Here is a 24,865-nt window from a genome sequence, read left to right on the forward strand (position 1 = left end):
ATGGGGTAGTTATGCTCTTTGGGCTACAGGAAAAGCTTTGTATATAAAAATAGGAAATTTCATTGACAGTCGCTTAGCTGCAGACTGGAAGAGACTGGAAATAATTTGTGACTGAAAACAGTATTTCTGCTAACACAACAGAAACTGATTAAGGAAATGGAAAAAGATGCCTGTGGAAATGTGCATCGCCCTGAATTTATTGAGACAACAAGTAGACATAGAGGAAGTTTTGAGCAACAGGATTCTTACTAAAATATGATCAAATATACAGTACACTGTATGTACTATAAAACTGGAACTGGAAAATAAAGGCTAAAGGCTGTCTCTCGTATAAGTCTGTTTCACAGAAAAGTAGTTTTTCTTCTGTAGTTAAAATAAACAAAGAAACCAGACCACCCTTCATCATCCATCTTACTGATGTCTATCTGCCAGCTCAAATGGCAGGACTGGCGGCTGAGAAGGCCATAGAGTGGGGATATATATATATATATATATATATATATATATATATATATATATATATAACTTTCAGCCTGGATGATCTGCAGAACCCATTGACCCGAGTGCGTAGGATTTTCTCAAACACCTGAGATAACTCTCTCCGTTAGCTCAATATGATGCTTGCCAGCCTTGAAGAAAGGTTTCTTCTGTTTTACCCTAAGCGCATTCACATTTTAAACACTTTTTTATTTGTCTGGTTCACTCATACCAATCTTAGTATCCAATCTTAAGGATATCCTTATATCAAGCCATAAAAAACATCATGGCTGCTGAACATCCTTTATTATTTGTATTTTGTTATTATTATTTTTAATTGTGTGATTTTATTTTATTACTGCAGTCCTGAAATGGTTTCATCCTGGTCCAACCAAATGTAAAGTAACTTTGTTTGGTGATACTTATTATTTTAAACCCATTTACTTAGCATTCATAAGCGTATATACACATTTAATAGATGGTTATAAAACACTATGACATAGTTGTAATCAGGTTTAAGTGTTTATCAATGTATTTGTCAAGAACTATAACTTCTTCTGTGAGCAGCCATAAGTGGAGGCTTCTGTATAAACAGATAGTAAATGACAATATAGTAAAACATTGATAATATAAAATATATCTTCAAAGGAGAAGTTACAATTGTTGCCAAATACTGTACATTAATAAACACTTGACAATGTCCTTATAGATGCTACATCGTAATGTGTTATACAACATGTTTGTATGCTGCTTATGCATGCTAAATAGGTGGATATAAAGTAAGGGCTATACGAATAAAGTGTATTATAAGGAGCCATGGCATCAAGCGTTGCTCGTGTTTACCATATTAATGTGATTTATTTTCATGAACAGAAATCTGGTGTTGGGACCCTCCCAATGTGTCGGGAGATAAAATAAGGGGTTGCAACATGATTGCTAGAGCAGGAAATGAGAACAAATTTAATTCTGCTACTGAACATTAAATATATTTCCAGACTTTTCTCCAATCTTTGCTCTTTTCTTGTTAAATAGTGTTTAGTTTGACCCCTTAGGGCCTCTGTGGTAGGCACTTTACTTTTGGCATAATTGGGTAAAAATTCCATAATAATCTTTTGGCATATTGTAATACAAGTGGAAACAATACAAAAAAACTAGACTTCTTTACCTCACCTTTGCTCTGTATTCAGGCTTTAGTAAATTTAGCCACGGTAGACTTTGGTCATTCACAGGTCATTTCAGAGAGAGGGAGCATTCCTATTGGCTATTCTGAGCATGCATTGCCTGTGTGACAAAGAGGGGAGAGCTGCAGGAAGAGGGCTCACTCTTCTTTAAATTCAGGTGTTTTTTGCCTTCTATCCACTGCAGCTTAGTTGAAAAAATGCACTCATTGTATTGAGGGATCACAAGCAAAAAAAGATTGACCCAAGGCTACACAAATAAAAACTTCAATGGCAACTTTGGATATTTGTCTTTGATGAAAGCCACTTAATAAGCAATTGCTACCGTACCACAATATCAAAGCAGGAGACAGAAAAATTGGCTCTTGACTTAGCTATAGACCTCCACTGTACCTACAGATGCAATCAGAGTCTTGAGCAATGCCCTTAATTTGCAAGAAACACAAATTGCGACAAACAGTGCAGTGTGAAGAAGGACAAGCACTGCTGACATAAGCAATAGGCGATGCAGGAGACCGGCCACGCCTCAGTGGGATAACAAAGCTTACTGGCATTGACTTAATAGAAAAATGGGAATCTTGCAGACAGACCACTTGAAAGTCATTTCTCCTTTTCAAAACGCAGCTTTTGGCAGAAGGCTGCTTTCATATTTATATTGATATTGTCTGACTTGTGATACAGTGATGCGACATCCTGCAGTCTCAGGAGAAAATACCAGAATAACTTAAGTTGTATTCATCGGGGATTTGTAGTCAATTAAAAAGACTATCGTGTCACAATTTCATTTAAGCTCCCCTCTTCTCCTGTTACCACGGAGACATTACCAATGGAGAGCATGGAATGAATCACTGAATTAATTATTATGGTCTGCCTTGAGGGAGCAGAAGGGGGTATTAACCCTTATTAATGAGAGCGAGAGAGAAGGTGGAGAAGACGTTCTGTGCTATTTCAACCTCTGCCTCTCCTGTGGACTGTGTCATGAAATAGTACAAATATGAAGAAAGGCAAAATTACACTTCTCTAAGAGATGCATTGCTGATAAATTAATCTCCTAAAATCCAGCTAGGCTTCTTCTGCCCAGTGGCTGGTCTTCATGACTTTGTTAGGTGATGGCTAATAAGCAGTGCTGGGTAGTAGTGAACTACATGTAATTAAACTAGTAGTTTAACTACATTTTGCAGTAGCTTCCCTGAGTTTAACTACATTCATTTTTGCATAGTGATTCAAGTAGTTAAATTACTTGCTTTGCAACAAATTTGGGCCATAAAAGAGAAGGAATGATTTTTTATTTCACCATTGCTTCTATGCTGTATTTGACTCCCTTTTCAACAGCTACGCCCCCTTTTTCTTTCATCCTTACCGCTGTGAAGGCTTGCCCATTGGCCAGGCAATACATTCATCAAGCAGCCACTTTTGTTTCGGGCAGGTTGAGGTCTCAGCGGGATTCCATGCCATTTTCACCGGTGAAAAATATATGGCTATGGTTTTTAATCTCAATTCGGAACACTAAACTTGAATATATTAGATTTTGATTAGTCATACGTAGGCCTATTGATTATTGCTATGCATTAACAAATCAGAGAAGTTGCTGCAAGCTATTTAAGATGTGACCTAACTGAGTAATCCTTCTTAGTGCAATATCCCCACCTGGACTCTAGTTTCTGAAAGGCAGGTGTCTGACTGATGAAAGCTGACATCTTGGCTCTTTCCCATTAATAGTGGGGTATTTTTGTTGGTTTTAATGACCTGTGAACAAGTGGGCACTTTTTGCAAAGAACTCAATAGAATGGCATTTGTTGCTGGAAAGATTTGTTGTTGTTAACTTCTTTCTAGTGTGAAGTAATTGGTAGCTTGCAACACTTCCCCAATACTGCTAATAATCTTTAGCGGTCAAATTACAAGCCATGTTGGTTTCAAAGGCTAATCTGGGTCTACAGCTAGATTATATCCCTTAGTTAAAACCTTCAAAACCCTCCCGTTTATGGTTTAAGCTTGCTAGCTTGTTTTTTGTTGTAGCCTTTTTCTTTCAGAGAAGTTCTGCAAGACAATAGACCTCAAGCAAGAACCTACTTGTTCGAACAAATTTGAAAACAAAACAAAAAAAGAATTTGTGAAAATCTTCTTGTTACTCCTGGCTGATAATTTTGTGAATGAGACTTGCACAAAAATAGAGCGAAACAGGTAGCCTTATTTAACAATAGCCTCCCAAAAGGCTTCAGAGACTGTGTTGCATGCAGTCAGAGTTTCCATTGTCCAGCCAGGTCACGACTGCAAGACACGCGCAGGCACTGCGGCCCTCACCCCAAATTCGTCCCATTGACCTCTGCCCTTGTCACTCCCTCTACGCTGTCTAATCTTCCCTGCGTGAAGGGATTTGCATGTTGCCCTGTCAGGCTAAAATTGAGTGGAAGTGCTCCTGAGCTCTGGGGCTCTGTGCTGATGGATTGGGAGAGGCCCATGGGATTAGCAGTGACAGGGGGAATGCAGCGGGGACCACAGTCAGAGACAGAGAGGTTTGAAATGTAGACTTTTCATTTTGATGCCGACATTGTTGTGCAGCTTTAAAGTCCTTATCTGCAGTACACAGGCAGAGATGTGGCGGGCAGGGGTGGTTATGGTGGTGGGTGGGGGTGGTCTGCACACATGTGAACAAAGCAAGTGTACTCCTTAAATACGTGTGCTTAATCACAGTCACAGGCCCTCTATAGTCCCCTCTATAGGTTGCTTACGTGAGCCCAGGCTATAATGTACCTCGGGATCCTCCATCTTGTGTGTTTCTGTGTTCTCCTCTGGTGTGGGGGAGGCTGAAAGATACAGGCTGGTTTGGTCCTCGTTTCATCTCCTACAATCTTACCAACTCTATTACAGTACAATATCCATAAGGACTTAAAGCAGAAAAAAAGACATAGGCTATAATATGAAAGACTTAAAATATCTGTAGGAGCCGTTTTAGCAGTCGCTTAAAATAACCCAAACAATCCATCTGCTGGAACTAAAAGTTTGATAAAGCCATTCAAACAGCTAAGAAAGGCTTTACAGGAAATGAGAAACCATTTAGAATTACAGGCGTTACCAGTCTAGGTTTGACCATAACAGTAGATGTCAGCAGAGAGAATGCCAGGATGTGATGACGGACAGGAAGCCTGATCTTTGATTAAAAAAACAAAGACGACCAGCCCTTAAAGGCTGAACAGGAACATAGCTAGACAGTTAAGTGTACAAGCCCCAATTTCTCCACCCTTCCACCAAAGTACGCCATGCTTACTAGACACCAGTCTGCTGGTGTGAAGCCCAAGGGATGATGGGCTTGTATCTCGTAATTTGGACAAAGGGAAGAGAAGTCACAGACATGGCGAAAGACGACACTTTGTCTCAATGAATCACACAGGAGCAGACAGCGGCTCCACAGAATTATGGTCGCTAATTTAACTGGAGCTCACATACACAGACATGAGGCACACAAGTGTAAAGCCACAACTGCGGAAGCTGACAGATGAAGAGACAACCTAATTCCCTTTCAAGCAGACAACATAGTTTATGCAAGTCAGACAGTGAAGAACATACAGCTGGAAAAAAAAAAAAAAAAAAAAAAAAAAAAAAAAAAAAAAAAAAAAAAAGAGAATCAATACAGGTAGACACACTTTCCCACACACACACACACATAAATGTGATGCCACTGTGCATAGGTATACACACAGCATGAGCAGCAGACACTGTTGTCCAACACATGAGACCATAGCTAACAACAAGCACTTGATACTTAATATATCTATATTCTACCTTTTAATTACAGTTTCCATGCAAATTACCGCTGATGTACAGTACAGCAGGCTTTGTGCAATAACTTACTTAAATAATATAAGTAGGCTACAATTGGTAAGATGACGTACATTGTGGCGATGAAAACCACACATCTCCAAAATGTCAATATAAGAAAATAATAAATAATATATAATAAATAAAAATAAGAAAATAGTTTTTAGAGTAGTAAGTTCAGCATTTGGAAAAAATAGGCTTATTTGCTTTCTTCAGAGACTGTCCTCCCATGAAAAACGACTTAATTAGTCGTTTGTACAATAAGCAATTAGGACCCATAGTTATGTTTTAGTGTTAGGCACTGCCCTCTAGTGGCAATGTTATTTATGACGGGAGCAAAGCAGGAAATATAAGAGCGCCATATGGTGAATGGGTCAAGCAAACACAGGACTTTCACCCAAGAGATCAGAGTTTGTGTCCCGTTTGAAAATAAAAGTAAACATGAGTAAATGCTCATGGGTCATACAAGAGGGTAGGAATATATCATCGTATGGTTTGGAGGACTTGTTTCTTTACAAGAGTAATATGAAACGATTGATTTCAATCTTATCTCTTTAGGTTAAGTAAGGAGCTGGCGATGGGGGTCATCCAAGGGTCCTATGTTCCCAGGGTCCTCATTGTAAAACATTTATAAGGGCTATCTCTGCAGTTCACATTGCAAAAGAACGAAGGGAGATGGACGTTTGAATGGGGAAAAAATCCATTTAGCCACACAGTGGAGATATCAATGTCTCAAGTCAAGAAAACCGTCTTGCCGGTCAATTGAAGGCGTAGGGTTCAAGGAGTATAACATCAGTGGGCTATAAACTGTGCAGTGATTACATCATAACTGACCCAGGGAAACGTACATTGGAATTTTTAACCAAGGAAAACATTGCTGAGAACATAAAACCCTTTGAAAGGTCTCCTTAATAAGTCATATTAAGAGTATATTGAGATGGGGAACATAGATACACTCCCCTGTGTGGAGCTTCCTGACCTACATTTCTGTTTGTGTAGAGAAACAAACAAGATACTAATTTGTGTGCTTTAGGAGGGGTTGGTATTTAAACTTTGTACACAGCCAGGCTCATTGTTTTAACCGGCTTTCAGTCTTTATGCTAAGCTAACAGTGTACATAACAAGCAGCTCTGCACTTAACACACAGACATTAGATTGTTGTCGATCTTTCCATCTCAGTCTCAGAGAGAAAGAAAACAAGCATAATTCCCAAAGCTTAAACTATTCCTTCAACCACAAAGCCTTTTTGGTTTCATCTATAGTGTCAACCAACACAGAATTACATCATTCAAAATCTTATTTTATCAACACTGAAGTTAGTTTGACAGCAACTAAATTATGAGGTTTTCACATCATTAAAGTAATATACTGTACTGTAAGTAAAATAAAATAATATTGTCATCCCAGAGATTATACTATAACGATGGTGGAAATGTATCCTATACACATTATAATCCTAGTTCAGGTGGATTGATGTTGATGTTGCCAACAACAATCTACCTTAGTCAATAAAAACAATTTATACATAAATTATACAATACACTTATTTCCATATTTCTGAATGAAGCTGCAGCTCAAGATAAGGACACACGACACATCAGTTAGGAGAGAGAAAATATTAAAACTCACACTCGTAATAACAGAAGATTACGTATTTTCCATCTCCTGTTGCACAGATGATCTTAATTTGAAAACTAGTGACAACCATCTTTTTGTGCCAATGACAATTAAACATGATTAACAACATCAAGACTGAATAACATTTTGTTGTTTTTTCTCCTTTTTCCCTGTCACAGGCTACTGCTTTTCACTGGAGGGTGTCAAGACTTGTCCAGTTTGTGTCAATCAAACATGTTTGAAAAAATGACAATGGTCTTAACTTGATTGGCCAGGGGTTTAAGTACTCTTCCAGACTTAGATAGACACAATCCAGTCTGACGTGATGATGGCACATAGTGATTATAATTGGCCTAAAAGTCATGTAATGTGTCCTTAGCTTGAGGACAAAAAAAGCTAACAATGTATCCGTGAAGTTTTGTAGCAAACATTCAGTTACTTTTGAGATAAAATTCTTTGACAGTTTGATAAAAGTGTGTCTTACCTGGGGGAGATGTCACAGCCCTGCTGCATGAAGGCGCCCAGGGAGAACCACAGGGAGTTGAAGATACCAAACTCATTGGGGGGCTGGTCGCTTGGCTGACCGTCGGTGCCCTCTTCGGGCTCCTCGGTGTGCCATTCGTACGGGCTGAAGCGGCTGACCAGGAAGAGCACCACGCTCACGCCGATATAGGCGAACACGATGCACATCCAGATCTCGTAGGCCAACGGGTCCAGGAAGGAGAACACCCCTGGTTTGGATTTTTGGGGCTTCTTGATCATGATGGAAATGCCCAGTGACATGAAGGGCTTGGAGAAGTCGATCACCTCCTCCCGGACCAACGTGATAGTCAAAGGGGCCACAGCGATTTCCGCTTTCTGTGGGGATTTGGTTAAAAAAGGAATTTGCTCAGCCATCTGAATGACAACAACTCTAAATAAAAGCGAACAAGTTTAGATGGCGGCTGAATACATCTCGAGATGATGAAGTTAAGACAGATTAAGAAAGAAAAGAAATTGGAAAAATACATTCTGATACCCTCATTAATACTGAGAGGCTCAGCTGAAACTCTGGGAGAATCAGCAGGGAGGATACAATAATGTGGCAGAGAAATATGCTTACAGCACAGGAAGGCAAAAATGGGATACAGCCATCTCTGAGGTTGGCAGCAGTGGAAAAGTGCATACTGGCTTGAAAAGCCACAAACCAGATTACAGTTAGTGATTTAGCAACACTTGTGACCTTGTTCGCCTGGCTTGGGTGCAAAGGGCTTAATATCAGCAAGAATTTAAAGTTTCATTACGACCATATGATACTTAAGGAGGAAGGAAAGGAAGAAAAAGAGGGACGAGGGGAAAGAAAATGAAAGAGATTAAAGTTCTTTTTTCATCCTCAGCAAAATGCACTAAGATGACAGCCTCAGGGCATTCAGTGTGCGCTAAAATACATGGCAGGTTAAAAGGAGGCAGAGCTGTTGTGGTAGCACCAAGGCTTTTTTAGGGAGAGCCGGGAGGAAATGAATAGTGTCTAAGCAAAGTATTAGAGGGGAAAGTAGTTTCCATGTCCTCAGATGGTCACATGAACAATGTAGAAAAAGCTGCCGGCTTCCCATATATCCCCAATCACACACTCTATCGTGCAATACTGGCTATACACACTGGTGCACAGCATATATTTTCAACACATACACACACACACGCACACACACACACACACACACACAGGTATTACTATACTTTTTATCGATTGCACCATGCACTTTAATGGACATAGCACTTTATGGGGTTTTTCTAGAGGGATTTATGGGAAGTCAACTTAGGTACAAAGTCATTCTCGGGGTATTTATGTGGAGTTAAATTAAATTAGGTATAAAGTCATGGGTAAATTCTTTTCATGGGGACATATATAGATAAGGCAAATGGGTGAACAGCTTAAAATGATATGCCTGTCTGTTTGTTTTTGCTCTAACAATATTTCGTTGTTATGATGTAGCAATGACAAAAATAAAACTGAACTGAACTTGTGGGGGCCTTCCACTGGCATTGTTCATTCTCCCTCTCTTGGTCCTAACTTGGATGTTTATTCCAAAACTTGTTGTTATTGCTAATATTAACCCTTTACACTTTTAACCTTAAGTTAACTTGAAGTTATGAAAAAATATATAATTTCTTTGATAACTTCTTATTTTACTCGGATGAATGCCTGATGTTTAAACGTTTTCATAATCTCGCACCCGCTCCTCTTAGAGAATGCCTGGCCTGTCCCGTCAGTAGGCGCAGACAGGACTAGAGCATTTCCTCAGGGTGACTGAGTACCACAGTTAGAAAGATGTTGCCTTAAGTCTATCTCCTTTCTCGGTTAAAAGGGACTGTACACAATATTCAGAAAAGGTCTGGGATTGCCTCCACACAGCTCTCACCGCCCGTTCCCCAACTCGTCAAATACCAAAGCTTTGTCACGGCCCTCGGCGTCTGATACCAACGCACAAGGCACTGACATGCAGTATCATGTGCTCGCAGCCAGACCGGCTAACACAACAAAGAACAGAGAAGCTCAGAACACAACACACACAGAGGGAGTGTGATTTCATACTCTGGACGCCATTACTCCACTATATCTTTACATAGCAAATAGTTGTTTGCTGCCATTTTAATGCTCTTAATATCAAGTACAGCCCCTTTAAAGTATTGGGGAAGTGGAATTCCATACCCATAAACATTAGGGACTCAGGATGATTTGCAGTACCACCACAGATTTTGCCATTTATCATACTGATTCTATTTCTTATATCAAACTGAGGGACTTGTATGTATTGTACTGTCCTTTGGTTATGTTTTGTCTACCTGCAGGGACAACAGATGTACATTGGCTGCTAGCAAACTCTGGTGCAGCTACTTTAATTGTGCGCTGTCCCTACAAAAATAAACAATGAATAAAACGTTAATGTAAAATACTTTGGTTCATCTTGCATGTAACAATTACTACACAATTTTTATAGACAGGTGCGATCAAAATTATCACTTTTCTGTCTGTGACTGATAAGGTTAAAGTCAAAAAATTGGCTGATGACAGCTGGACTTGTACAAAGGACAATATTCATACCTCAGTTTTCCTGTTAGAGGATTTATATTGAAGCCATTTTGCCCATTATGTCTTCCGTTGAAGGTAAAGCTTTTGGACATAATGTGTTTCTGCTCAGAGTGCTTGTTAAATAGATGAAAATAGCAGAGCACATAGCTGCACTTTTTCCCTTTTCCTGTGCTTTGGACCAACCTGGTTAGTCTTTACCCAAAAAGTGGAGTGTACTGCTTGATCAGTCCTGACACATCCCGAACTATGCCACTCCTCGCACTCGCTGCAGTCGACCCCGCAGTGAGTCACTGCAGTACCAAAGAGGCGAGAAAAATGCCACTTTGTGAAAATGCCACTTAGCTCATCACAAAAAAAAGAACAAAAAAAACTGTGGTTTCTCTTTTTGGTCTTGAACAAATTGCTTTTGCCGATTATGTAACATCATCATCATTTCCTGCACAGCAGAGAATGTTGACGGGGAAAAGCAAACTTCAATAAATAATTGCTAAAGGTTAAATAACTATTGTTCTATAGTCTCCATCAGAGACAGGGAACAAATCTGACATGTATTTATTAAAAGTGTTTTGTATTGTTAATCTAACCTCTAATTTAACCTAAATCCAATTTTATTTCCGTATAAGTGACAAAAGCTTCACTTTGAATGCGTTTCTTTATCCCTCTCTATCATCATAAGGCTGTTTTGTCCTCAAAAACATTCAAGTACAAGAACACAAATACTCATCTCTTTCCCCACTTTGATGTCTTTTCAGGACATGGAATCCAAATGTCATCCCATACCATATAGGATTGATCCCATTGCAAGGTCAACAGCAGAAAGACACCTCACCTCCAAATTAAATCACCTTAGAGATTTCTTAACAAGCTCCATACCTCCACTTTTCTTCTTTAACCACTCCAAAGGCTCAGCTCTAATGCTCCACTAATTCCTGCTAGCATTAATACCACCAGGGAGTGCTGGTCTGTTTACAGTTTCATTTCAGATGGGTTCAATTATCGACACAGTAAACAACACACAGGAGCGGTGCTTCAGACAGAGATTAAGTTGAACTCTGCAGATCATGAAATTCTTTTTTTGTGTGTATATATATATATATATACAATAGTCTGTTTAACTTACTGAACATTATTAAACAATTATTTACATCAAGTGCAGAGAAAACCAGCATTTATATCATCACATTTTAGTACAATGACTCCCTTTCATTTGCTATTAATGCAAACTGAACACTTTCTCCATGTTAACCTGTTGTCCTATACATTTGGGATAACTACATTTCATCAGCATTACTTACATCACTATAACAACACTCATATCATGCTCACCACAGTATACTCATCTCTGACAGAAAAACAGTTTTTTATTCACTCATTAGTTCTAGTCGCTTCCATTTTTGCATTTTCTTCACACTCAACACACTCAAAACGCAGATGTTTCAAAATAAAAAGCCTTCCAGCAGCTCTAACTGCATAATCACTTCTGTTCCTGGTTGGCTTTTAATTTGAAACATTTGAAGGACATGTTTCATTGACAGTACTGTAGCTTAACAGCGATCAGAAAATGCAAAAAAGAAGCTATTAATGATGAACACAATTGCTTTGTTACTAAGAGCAGCAGATTGGTGAGTATGACATTATACTTGTTGTACTGATGAATTAGTGCTCTAAAAAAGGCACATTGAGCTTAATTTACTATATGAGCTATTATTTTAATAAAGCTCATATGTTTCTTAATGGCCTTTATTTATTTGTGCTGGCCATAACTCTGCCATAACTTTAATACTGGCTTTCATTTGAGAATGTATGTTAAGATGTTCCATAATGAAATGGAACAAGCACAAATAGTTCATCATTTTACGGCTTTATTATGATTATCAAAAGGTCATCAGGATAAGAAATGGTAAACAAATTGTTCTGTTTAATATATCTTTACTTTTATGGACTCTCTGCTTACAGTTTAAATTGAAAAGCCAAGCTGCTGTACCCATGTATTGTACTAGCAGATTAGAAGAAGACAACATTGTCTCTAAATGCCATCATGGATATTACTGACAGAATAAAATTAAATTTTGAATGAGATGAGTCATCTTAGATGAAAAGCTCATTCCTGTCTAAAATAGTGCTTTAGGGTGCTGGAAGGAGAAAACAAAAGCTCTTACCCCGTACACCAGCTCCCCGACCATGCCGTTCCAGATCTTCGTCTCTGGGTCCCTGGCACCGTACTTTCCGTCGGGAACGATGGAGATTTTGTACTTGATGCCGATGTGTTTGGCGATCTCCGAGGCCAGGTCCACGCAGTATCCCTCGTACTGGTCGTTGCCCTCGTACATCTCCCAGTTCTTCTTAAGCATCACATAGGGACCCTCCTACACAAGGGACCATAACCAGTGAACCAAACCGTCAGACAGACAGACACACAGACATGAGGGCTCGCACAATGGTTCATCGACACATCAACAAACAACAGAATGACAAACAGGAGCTGTAGCTCCTTAATACCAACCAGGGTTAAGTTTCAAGGTACCCTGTGGGAAAATTTGACCACTAGGAGTGCTATGGAGAAATGTTTTGATCTCATGAACGAGCATGCAGGTGATGTTTTTGCTGATGGTTACATGCTGTTTCATTGAAAGACATTTAGTGGCAGTAACACCTCTTGAAACATAGAAATGCAGCAGAAAAAGATTGCTAGCTAGCAAACACTGAAGTAAACAATGTAGGATTTAATAATAATAATAATAATACATAAGTTTTAAATAGCGCTTTACATGGAACTCAAAGACGCTTTACAAATTTAAATGCTTTATAAGGCAGGAAATACATATGACATTTCTATTAGGCCTCAAGGATAGGCCTACGCACGATGTGTTTCGGTGAGAAACACTTAAACTAAATGTAAAGATATTTGTTAACAAGAGAACCCCACAGTGTGCCTTCAGTTTCAGTTCAGTCACTTTATGATATTGATTGTCTTCAGTACTGAGCATGGAAAACATTTGATTTGTCATAAAGCAATACAAAATAATATTTTAAAGCTGCACCATGGAATTTTTTTTCGAAATAAATATAAAAATATTTAACAGTTTGGCACCATCACTGACTGATATGATGCTAGTGGTTACCTTAATTAAAGTTGCAGTTGCTGATTTGGACTACAGCACATTTTCCACCCAAATCATGTCCACATGATGTGGACTGTATCGTGATGTGATGGCTTTGTTGTTGTGATTGAGAAACAAAACGTGGTAGTAATCTTAATCTTAATCTTTGGCATCTGCAAAACAACATTTGGAGCTCAGTGATTGGATGTTCTTTACTGAGATGCACCTTGGTCTTGGTTAACTTCTTACTTATGTACACAGGCATGTCCCCTTGACGTTTTATCAAAGAACCAGATATTTTATAACACAGTTAGTCGTGATCAGTCGTGACGATGATGATTCAACCGGGAACATTTCATGTCCATCCAGGGTGTGGAAGTGTTCCAACTGTTATTTCTCCTAATATTATCTGCAGAAAATAACCAAGACTTTTACTTCTGGAAGTCTGGACTTTTCACTTTCATAGTGCAGCTTTAAGTGAAATTATTTAAACTAACTTGATTCCCAACTGCTAGGAGAAAATTTAGTGTAGAGCAGAAAGGAATGCATGTGTAATCATAATGACAGCCTCGTGCTCATACACAGCACAGACTGGAGCTGAGGCCGGAAGGAGAAAAAAAATCATCAAAGTGTTAATACGGATGCATGATACACAGAGACTCAAAGAGAAGGGAGGAACGTATGACTAAGCAGAAATGGAGGCAGACATGAAGCTAAATATAAGTGAGAAATGATCTGCAGTCAGAATAAATGAATTAATACCTAAAACAAGCCTGACTCGACTTGAACACTTACAGTAATCAGGTGTGGCTACATCAGTCTACACCGTGACCAGCCGTCGGTTATAGATCATTAGATTCACTGTTGCTAAGAAAGTGATCTAAATGTAAACCTTGCCTGGTTTCTGCGCTCATATTTCCAAACAAATTACTTTTGTCATGGACGGCAGCCGATTGCATATTGAGAACGGGAGCAATTTATTCCTTAGATGTGTTTGCTTGACATTGCCGCGGGCCAAAGCAAGGTAAACCAAAGACTCCTCAGTAAGGAGAGAATGCAAATGCTAGGCTGAGCCCGTGGCACAACAACATGTTACTGTACAAGACATTTAGAATCTATGCTTCACAACATAGTGCTCTAGAGTGGTATTTAATTGTAGTCCTTGCATAATTTACACAACACAAAAATGTTCTCTTTACTTGAAGTGGGTTATAATGCATTAATAAATGTGAATTAAAAGGATATATAAAGCTTTTTCCAAAACAAATATTAACGATTTGCCTTGAACTATAAAGTATCCATCATTCTGTACTTTTGCACACTATAGTAATTGCAAACTCTGATCATAATAAATACATAGTAATACAATCAAAATGCTTAAAAGCAGATTTGGGGCAAAACCAGCAGGCCCGGTTCGCCCCATGAACGACTTTTTGGTCGCCCAGCTATATAGTAGAGAATATTATAGATCCGAGACAAAACTGACAGAAGGGTGTACAGAGAGAAAAAGTCACAATTACAAATCTATCTGCTACTTCAGCACCACAGACAGCTCCATAGATTTATCAATCCACAGTAAAGCTACTGATATTTCAGAGCCATGGTCGAGGCCATAGATTCTAACTTGCACAAACCTCAGTCAGATAAAGGATCAATGAGTCAGGCAGACTAGTCTAAGATATTCAACTAAACAACCCAACTGACCCTGCATTCTATCTGCTACTGGGGAAGGGAGATGGCAGGTTAACAGGGGGCATGCATTTTGGTCATTTTGCTAACAAGGGGGATGATAATAGCCAGTTGATGTATTTACATTCTGTAATTACATAGTAGTTTTCACTGATAGTGTGGAGTCCGCCATTCCAGCACCAGATTCAAATATCCTATTTACCCACGAGATTCACAGGAAAAGAGCCATGCACGCAATCCAGCATCACTGTTTGTAATTTTATCTAATTTATGTCAGTCTCACTGTTTACTTTCACCCTGTTAACAATGTATTAAAGCTGTATTAATTTACTGCTAATGCAAACTCAACATTCCCTACTGCCTCTGCTTCACATCAAAAGCACTGGGGTGTTTTTTATTGTGAAACAGTCACAGGAAACATGGTCAGCGCTGACAGCAATTATTCAACTAGTATCTACAAAACAAGAATTTATTAAATTATTATTGTTATTAAACATTCTACACATGATTAACTGTCCTATGAACACCACTTCAAGTAAAGCATTTTCTTCCACTGACAATTCCCCAAAATGTACAGCTGAAGAATGGAATTCATGATACGCTTTAATGAAACTCGACCACTGTAATGATGAAGATTTAATTTCACAAGTTGATCTTTGCAGATGTTTTGGATGTACTGCATATCAGAGGGAAAACAGCCCTAATCCATGTGATTTATGATAGCAGGGTAGATGACAGTGCTGGCAGCCAGAGGAGCAGAGTGAGTGGCAAAGATAAAGGATGCAGTCAGTGTTTCTGGCATGAGAAGAGAGCAGTACTTCAGAGGTCTTCACCGCAAAGGCCAGCAGGCCTGACAGGCTGGTCAATAATCCCAACCACACTGCTACACTCACTGCCTAATGAGACTAATTAAACATGCCATTAAAAGCACAAACACACACACAAGCACACACAAGCACACATAAAACACTCACGCACAAACAAGCCCACACACGCACACAGGCTACAGGGCCCATTTGATGTCACAAATCCATGGATACATATATCAGGGTCCACACACAAACACACACATATGTACTGTACCAACATCAGAATTGTCAGACTGTGTCTCCTAAAATCTGCCTGTTGGGTTTTGTGTGTGTGCTTTTGTGCATTATGTAAAATAAACAATCTGCATCAATCTACATTCTGTTTGAATATGAGTAGTAATTAGTAGAATAAAGGTCCATATTTTACAATAACCTGACCACAAAAACAACATTTTAAGAAGCAAACATACAATAATGCTTCTCAGTAAGTGACTCATCTCTGGGTCTTAGTCATCAGTAGCCACTTGAGGCACTAATCTCATTTTCATTTGCTTTAATGTGGTTGTATGACATTGAAAGGAGGGAGCACATATAAAGCACAAATAGAAAACATATTTGCAAATGTCCACTGTGTTTTTTCTTTTTTTGTGCACTCGAATGGCTGCTGCAGTGAAACATCACGGCCTTGACAAGGTTTTTAAATCACCATGGTGCTTTAATGAATGCCAATATTGTTATAGCTGAAACTCAACCTCACATACAAGCTGTACACTTACAGTAGTCACTGTCTGCTACTTGCAGCAAAAATAATGAATCAAGTGAAAATTAGAGTATGGGTGAAAAAACACCATTGCTGTATAAATCACTTAATTATTTTCTTACAAAGAACAGCTGCTATTTTTAGTTTCTCTTTTTTTTATGTAATATCATGTTTGCCAGTTATTTTTTTTTACATCCATGTTCAGGCCTCATGCAAGAATATTTTCATAATCTTAACCTCTTCTACTCATTTTCGTAAGATTAAATCAAACAAAGGTTCCTAGTCGGATTTAGAGTAAATTGTTAATTTCAACTTGATGAATGCCAAAATGTGACTTGTTTAATGCGCCCAAATTGCTGTATAAGGCTACCTGTTTTGCTCCATTTATGACCAATTTTCATTCACAAAAACATTACGCAAGAGTAAATAGAAGAACCTAAAGCACAAAGTCCTGCTGATGGAGATACATAAACATAATGTATTTTTAGCAGAACTCGGAACAATATCCATACACCTGAAAACGCTGTGTCATTGCAAAGCTGTGACACAAAGCAGAAATGGTTTGACATGAAGATGCTGATAAAATCTTAAGAAAAAACTTGTCAAACCCCTTAGTAAATTGGCATGCTCACAGAGTTTCTTGCATGAGGCCCAATGTGCTAGATGTATTTGCATCGTTAGGAGAGATTTGGGGTATCAAAACAGCCTCTATCCACAAAATCCAAACATGTTCTCCCACAGAAACAGCACATTATAGCAGGACCTTGTCTATACCTCCCACCCTCGGGCAGATTGAGAGTGTGCAAGGTTTAAAGTGCAATGGATGAGTCTGAAGCCATACACCAACTTCATAAAATCTTTCAGCCATGTCTTGTCAATAAGATGACAGTCAAACTTTGTACATGTCTGTGTGGGAGCTTTTCTGTTAATGCACCAACGTCCAGGCAGCACTGAGACATCATGGATGGTCTGTTAGCTATCAGACAAAAGAAGATCATGACGTGGGTGCAGATCTGTTCATTCAAAGTAAAAGTGAGTGGCCTAATGAAATGGATTTGCTCACGAACAAGGTTATGTAACAACCTTGAAAAACTATAAAGTTCAAAAGCTACTATATGAATACTAGCCCCCCATTAAACAGCTTGGAAGCAGCTGTACGCTGTTCTTTAACTGTGTTGCCATTTTTTATTTGTGAACAAAACTTTCCAAAGCAATCATATAACTTTTAGAGCAGAAATATAGCCTCAGGTCTTGGGTTAGGTGTGGGTCTAGGTTTTTGGCCTTTGCAGAACTCTAGTGTGTTGTTACACCACAACAAGGATGACTACAACATACCAAACGTCTGACAGGGAAGCTAATTAAAAAGACAAAACAAGATCATAGAAAAATAAATATAACAATGCACAAAAAATACTAAACTTAGATCTCATGTTCACATAAACGTGAAAGAAAATCGATAACAATATCATCACCACTTCTTTTTGTTGTTGTTCTTGTTCAATAGCCTTATGCTATTCTTTAAAGTTCAAGTTCAGAGAAGCCCCAGGGTATGGTTTGTTAACTTTCTGCAGTATTTGCCTTTAAGTCAACAGCCAGATGACAAAGTTAGTAATAATTTTACTGTTGTGCATACAGTACCAAGACAGGTCTGGGTTATAATTAGCTGACCTTAATCACACACCACAACCAGAGGGCAACTAGCCTATGTTTGATGACAAACAAGAGCATTTCCCAACATGTTGAACTGCTCCTTAATAACTTCTCCTTACAAGTTCCTTAAAAAAGGAGGCAGCCTTGATGCAATATAACACCGGGACACTTCATTAAGTTAAAACAAACATTGTTCTCACAAACATTAAAAGCGGGAGTGAAAGGCAGCCATCATAATGTAACTATAATATCATGCTGCATTAAAGCGCAATGGATATGAACTGGGATGATTATGAGAGCATCAGTCTTTCTAAGCTGTTTTAAAGCTTACAGGAAGCCCCCCGAGTGTGTAATGTACTGTACGGCAGAGCAGGTAGTCGGAGAAAGTGACAGATTTAGAGCAAACAGGAACTCAGTTGGACATAATGCATATTAACCTTCTGCTACTACCTCGCTTTATAGTTCAAGGTCCATAGATCTTTGCAAAAATTACAAATTCAAATCAGGATGGGATTCAAGCTGTGATAGGCCACACAAAAACACCGAGCATGACAATGCATGAATCTAACATACACAAACAAGGTGTAGTGGGAGCTAAAAGCTAGTAAACAGACACTGCGCTGTTAGGGACCCATTTCAGCTTTAATGGGTGTCCATCCACAAGCACCGTTCTCAAAAAACACAGTGTCTTTTTCCCTCCATTTGCATTTCATTTTTCTCTCGAAAGGGCTCCATTATGGCTCTGAGTCGCTCCATTTCTTGTTCAGTTTTCTGAACATGGTGTCCATTAACTTAGTTGCCGTGTCTCTCCTCTCGCCCAGTGTCTTTAGGGCTTCATTTTGGCTTGGGTTGTTGTATCCATCACTCTGCCATTAAGTGCTTTCAAATGCTGCTTGCGTCCAACTGGGGTTCAGTTTCTTAAAATGGGGTTCCTCATCAGGGGCTGAAAAGAGGGAGGATTGTGCTGAGCTGTGACTCTCCATTCCCACCTCCTTCCCTCCTCCACTCAGCTGCTACATGTATACTTAACATCTGGCTGCTTTACTGCAGTCAGCCATGTCAGAGCCACTGCCACAGCCAGAGACATGCCATGCAAAGGCCATTCATTTCAATCATGTGTTAAATGCTTTGATTGATTCTATAGCTGTATGGAAATCATTTATGAACTCTCTTTTTTTTTTATCTGTGCAATGAGAACAAAAACCTCAGAAACGGCAGCTGTTTGATTGCTTTTTGAGATGTTTATTGGTGCAATAAAAGATAATGTAAGTGAGCGGTAGTTGATTCTTGAAGTTTCTATTGCAGTAATTACAAGAAAGCCCCTTTCTTTAAGAGTCTCTTTACTGATAATGTTGTAACAAAGCATGTGTGATCCCTGAACTCATAGTCAGTCATAGTACACAACATAAGGGCCTCCAGGGTTACGTACTGTAAAGTGCTGAAATCTGAACATCCTTGAAAACTTCATCAGTCCACCGTTGAATAAGTTTACTATGTATCCTACGATAGAATCAATATAATGGTATCTCTACCATTTTTATGATGGATTTCTCAGAGTGAGAATGTTGAGTGTCTGTGCAAAATGACAGAGAAGTCCTCACTTTTGGCTCTAAAGGCTGGCAACAAAACATACCTTTTTTTACATAGCTAAAAAGTTCAAGCTCTATTGTAGATTCTGCACGTACAGTATGTCTACATTATGTCTACATCAATGATAAAATACAGCATCAAACAAGAACAATGACCCTGGAATTCAAGGTTCATCAAGAATAGCATTAGCAGAATTAATAGTGCTAAAGTGCAAATACACAGAGTACTGTAATAATGCTTGTAAAGCATCTCATTAAAAACTGAGGCACTTTACAATGGGAGGGTGGTGAAGGATAACAGTCCGCCTCACCACCATACTTTAATGTCAGGTTGTTGTGAATGCAGGTTTTGATGGTAGAGGTAGGGTGTGTGATGTGTAGCCACTGAACCACCTGACTCTGCATATCCCTCAGGTATTATGTATTAGGTGATAAACTATCATTATCATTAGGCATTACATATTGCTAAGAATATGACTGCATGCATAAGTGTGTGTGTTTTGGTGAGAACATGCCGGTCCCTTACCATGATGGTAGTTACTACAACAGTGCGGTTCTCCATGCCAGAAGTGTCATTTGGAAGCAGCGGAGAGTCCTGGATCAGCACCAGTTTGTCTGCATCGTTCCAGTAGCCGATCTGCAGGGAAAACAAAGTATGAGATTGTGTATATGTGTTCACGTGTTTGTGCTAATATACTGCATAACGGCGCGTGAACAACTTGCTATGCTATTTTGGCAGACCAGTTTTGTTGATGCAATCCCTGACGTCTGAACAGCGCAGTGGAGCTGGATTTCTTGACAGAAATGGATGTTGCTGCCAAACAAGATGAAGGAAAGCCTAGTTCTTGCTGTATCTGGAAATATCTACCTTTCTGACCCAAAAGCAGACAGTCATCATGACCAAAATGCGAATTTAATTATAAATAAATTTCTCCACCCATGCTGAAAGTCTTGTATCTATGTGATCATACGCAGCAAAGACCTTCAATAATGATAAATTTAGGAGGGAATGGCATTTTAAATTATAATCATAATTTACATCACAAGTATAAACCATTTTTAAACTTTCTGATGTGATTAAAGGTTGCATTTTTTTTTTTTTACTTTTGCCGAAATAAAGAAAAATATTTTGCTTACGATCAGGGTGAGTGATCAACACTGTGGGATATATAATGACAGTCGTGATTCTCATATAACATTTTAATCAGACATATACCTAAATATTAAAAAAGTGGATGAAAAGAATAATTATAATGTTTTTCCCACAGTGCATGATTATGGTTTTTAAATAGTATTTTCTGGTTTGACAAATAAATCTTGACTCAAAGTCTATTTAATAGCTTTAGAGTTTTTAACCTCATTTCCTATCCGCTAATGTGATGCGGTTGAAAGCTTTGGACACAGCAAGTAGACTCAAGTTCATTTTTTCAAAGTGCTATTTCCAAAGCTAGCATTGTACTTTCAGGCTCATTTTTTTTATAATTTCTAAACATTCATTCATCATGCTGTGATTCCACTTAAGGACAATAAGTGGTTATATTGAATTATTCCCCGGCCCGGCAAGATTCCATTTTCAAGCTTGATGTTGCGCTGCTATTTCTTTTCAAAAGCTATGTGCAGCTGACCTCGCTGTCGTCTTCCAGAATCCTTCAGGGTCAAACTGACCGACTGGAACTGACAGACATGATATGTTGGGGTCACGATACCCGCTTCTTCTGACTGTCGAGAGGAGGTACATTGCACTGGTTGGCCCATTTGTGATGTTTTGATAAACAGCCAATATCTGCAAACCAATATTGTGTCCAAGTAATGCATTGATATTATATGTCACAGACAAAGATCTTCGACAGCAATCATAAGCAGCTATAAGTCAGTGAGAGTGGATACGCCGAGCGCGCCAGCTGGCCGCTGCCGCTGGTGGGCAGCCAGAGGGAACGAAGACCTGTGATTGGCTGATACCTCCTGTGTGCTGGGGCATTGGGATGATTGAGGAACATGGAAAATGTAGGAGATGTAGGAGAGAGGCTGTGAAACACACACACATGCGCACACACACACACACACACACACACACACACACACACACACACACACACACACACACACGCACACACACACACACACACACACACACACACACACACACACACACACACACACACACACACACACACACACACACACCGTGTCCTGACAGGACCTTCGCTGTGCACAGGAAGACAGGCCAAAGCAGCTTTTGATTGATGGGAACTCCTCTCTGCTTCCTGCTCCTCTCCCCCCCTTCTCCCTCCTCCTCCCCTCTACCTTGATTGCTCTCTATTTCAATTCATCCTCTCGCCATCACTCTCACAAGTGCTCTCTCCCTCTCTCTTTCCCATTTCCCGCTGAATTTCATCAACAGACATCCATCAGAGATGCCGTCAGAGGCTGAAGCTTTTTTACAACCCACGTATGTATGCTAATAGAAAATGTCACACTACATACTGTGTCGTCCCAGCCCCCAGATACTTAACATAACAGCAGAGGATATATTGTGTATGCTAAAATATACAGTATTACTGACTTGACTTGGACAAATGTACATCCATAACACAAGTGTAAGCAGTGTGGTGTGATGTTTTACCCGTCTGGGTCCATTATTCTTCAGTTCAAACACGTCCATAGTGTAGTTCACCCTGCGGCCATAGTGGTCAAACTGGACATTACCTGTTAATCCCTGCAGCCGGACCTGCAAACAGAGGGGAGCATAGAAATACAAACATAGAATGATATGCAGAGTGGCAGATTTAAACGGTTTACGGCATAACGCCAAGGGATCCAGATCTGGCTGCAAGCAAGGTGCGAATTTTTCTTTTTTGCAGGATGGTAGGGGAAGACTCATCCCTGAATGGCTCGCCCTGACATTCTTACCCTAACCATAACCAACCCAACCAGAGCAGGCAACATGTACTAGCCTTTCAGGGATGAGTTCCCTAATTAATATTCATTAGTCTTCCCCCTACCATCCTGCATACTGAAATTTGTGAAATCCATAAAATAATAAACTTTTCTCCTTACAAACAATAACAGAAGATGGAAATCATTTCAAAAACATTTCAGCTATCTATGATTGTTTGATTGCTAACGTTAGCTCAAAATGCCATTTAAGTGACAGCCTTTGTTGTGTTTGATTGCTAACTTGTAGCCAGCAGTGAACGAACTTCATTATGTAGGTCCATATTTATTGTATTGACATTGATAGGTTTATCTACATCCTATCATTACTAGTGAAACAGTTCTACATTTTCTATCTATCTATCTATCTATCTATCTATCTATCTATCTATCTATCTATCTATCTATCTATCTATATATCTATCTATCTATTTATTACAGAAGTCTCTCGTTAGCAGGTTCTCGTAGGCTACTTCAGCCTTTAATCTAGAACGCCGCGTCATTGTCGCAAAGTGACGCATGCGCAACTCACATCTGCACTCGACTCACATCGGGTTGTGACAGCAAGTCTCTCTCTCACCTGTTTGAGAGTGCGCTCCATGTCGATGCCTTGGTTCCAAGGGGCGGCGGGGTTGGCGAGACAGTCGCCAGCGTTCCCCCGTCTGGAAATGTCTACCTTTTGCCTGCGCAGGTTCCTGAAAGCCTCGGCCATCACCATCACCCCGTCGTATGTCAGCGCTGAGGTATACTGGGAGACAGGAGATGATCAGAGATACAGATGTTAGTGTGTGTGGGCACAGTTGGGTTATTGTGCAGGTTTCTCAAGAAAGAAAAAAACCTTACACTACATAAAACCATTGCAGTAGGAATTCTGGCCCAACTCTGGCCTATCAGCTTTATTTAACTGAAATAAAAACCCAGTTGTAAATAACAGTCTGTAACCTGGAGGCTAACCGGCTGCTCTGTCTGTTTTGGGTATATACAGCACTGGGGGACACACACTAGGAAAAGGTATGAGGCCAGTTAAATGCTAATTTAGCTGGACAGGCAAAATGTTCTGCAATATTTGCTGGTCTGATCTCCTCAAAGCAATCTATGTAGGGCTGCCTCTGAGAGCACGCTGAGTTTCTGCAGGGCCAAGCAGTACGTCCTAACGGCCTGGCCGTTGCAGAGAGGCAGCAGTTCTACTCTGCTTACTATTTTATCCATCCATCTTTGACCTGAAGACTCTGTGTTGCGTCTGATTATTTGCTTCTACAAGAATCCTTATCCCCGTCACGAGCCATACATTTCCCTAAAAGTCACCTCCAGCACGGCAGAAAACTAATTGAGTGAATGACGAAAAGGCAGGAAGATGGAGCGTGAGCCAGGGGAAAAGAGAGGGAAAAGGCAAGTGTTTTGTCCAGCCGGGTAGCAGTCTGGCATTAATTATCCTGGCTAGCAGGAGTTCATTACTTTCGCCTGCGGCTGGGGGTGAATCCTTTTCTTTATGGCTCTCTACGGAGACTGCTGCACTCTAACCCCGTTACTCTCTGACAAGCTGCCCAAAGTAACACACAAACAGCTGAGGTGTGGGATAAATTCACTGCTATAAGGGACATGGAAAGAGGGACATGAGGGAGTTGATTAATTATTTTCATGACTTAAAACTTGACTGAACACAAAAAAAACATTTCTTAAAAAAGCTTATTAATATCAGGTGTAAATGCAAAGAACTTGATCAGATGTCACTGTCACGGCAACATATGAAGACACATTAATACCAGGTGGAAATGGTGTATGAGTATCTCCCAAGCTTGCTGTCACACAGCACAGGGATCTCTCGTTAGTTCACTACCTGCTGATTCCTGGAACTTTTAAACACTAGGCATTACATTTGTCTTTGCAAAGTGAGTCAACATGCCAAAGGAAGGCCCAAACTCTCCAGTAGTGTTCCTATATTAGAAGAAGGAAGGGCCGACTGTGACTCAGGCTGTGGACAAACTTAATGGGGAGCAGAGTAATTTAGTCTGAGTGGATTTCCAGGAGAGAGAGCAATAAATCAAGAAATGGAGTGGGGATAAACACACACACACACACACACACACACAGATAACACATACACACACAACTACATGCGATATCGCCCCGTGGTGTTAACTTTTAATTTGAAACACCCAATCCATCAGAAACACA

At 39.6% G+C, this 24,865-nt stretch overlaps 1 protein-coding gene across 3 annotated transcripts in view; it reads right to left on the minus strand.

Moving 5' to 3' along the window:
* The window catches only part of LOC120543908 (glutamate receptor 4), a 117,797-nt gene that overhangs the window by 16,669 nt on the left and 76,263 nt on the right, over nt 1–24,865 (minus strand). For 2 of the 3 annotated variants that reach the window (XM_039777296.1, XM_039777294.1), the window contains exons 7-11: nt 23,271–23,438; nt 22,380–22,484; nt 20,283–20,393; nt 12,318–12,524; nt 7,573–7,946 (exon numbers count right to left, since the gene is read on the minus strand). In XM_039777296.1, the coding sequence (XP_039633230.1) occupies nt 7,573–7,946; nt 12,318–12,524; nt 20,283–20,393; nt 22,380–22,484; nt 23,271–23,438 (965 nt within the window). Of the gene's footprint in view, nt 1–7,572; nt 7,947–12,317; nt 12,525–16,451; nt 19,111–20,282; nt 20,394–22,379; nt 22,485–23,270; nt 23,439–24,865 lie in introns of those variants that run through there. The other variant, XM_039777295.1, reaches the window with a different exon arrangement.

This window comes from Perca fluviatilis, chromosome 16 (assembly GCF_010015445.1).
Source record: "Perca fluviatilis chromosome 16, GENO_Pfluv_1.0, whole genome shotgun sequence".
NCBI lineage: Eukaryota > Metazoa > Chordata > Actinopteri > Perciformes > Percidae > Perca > Perca fluviatilis.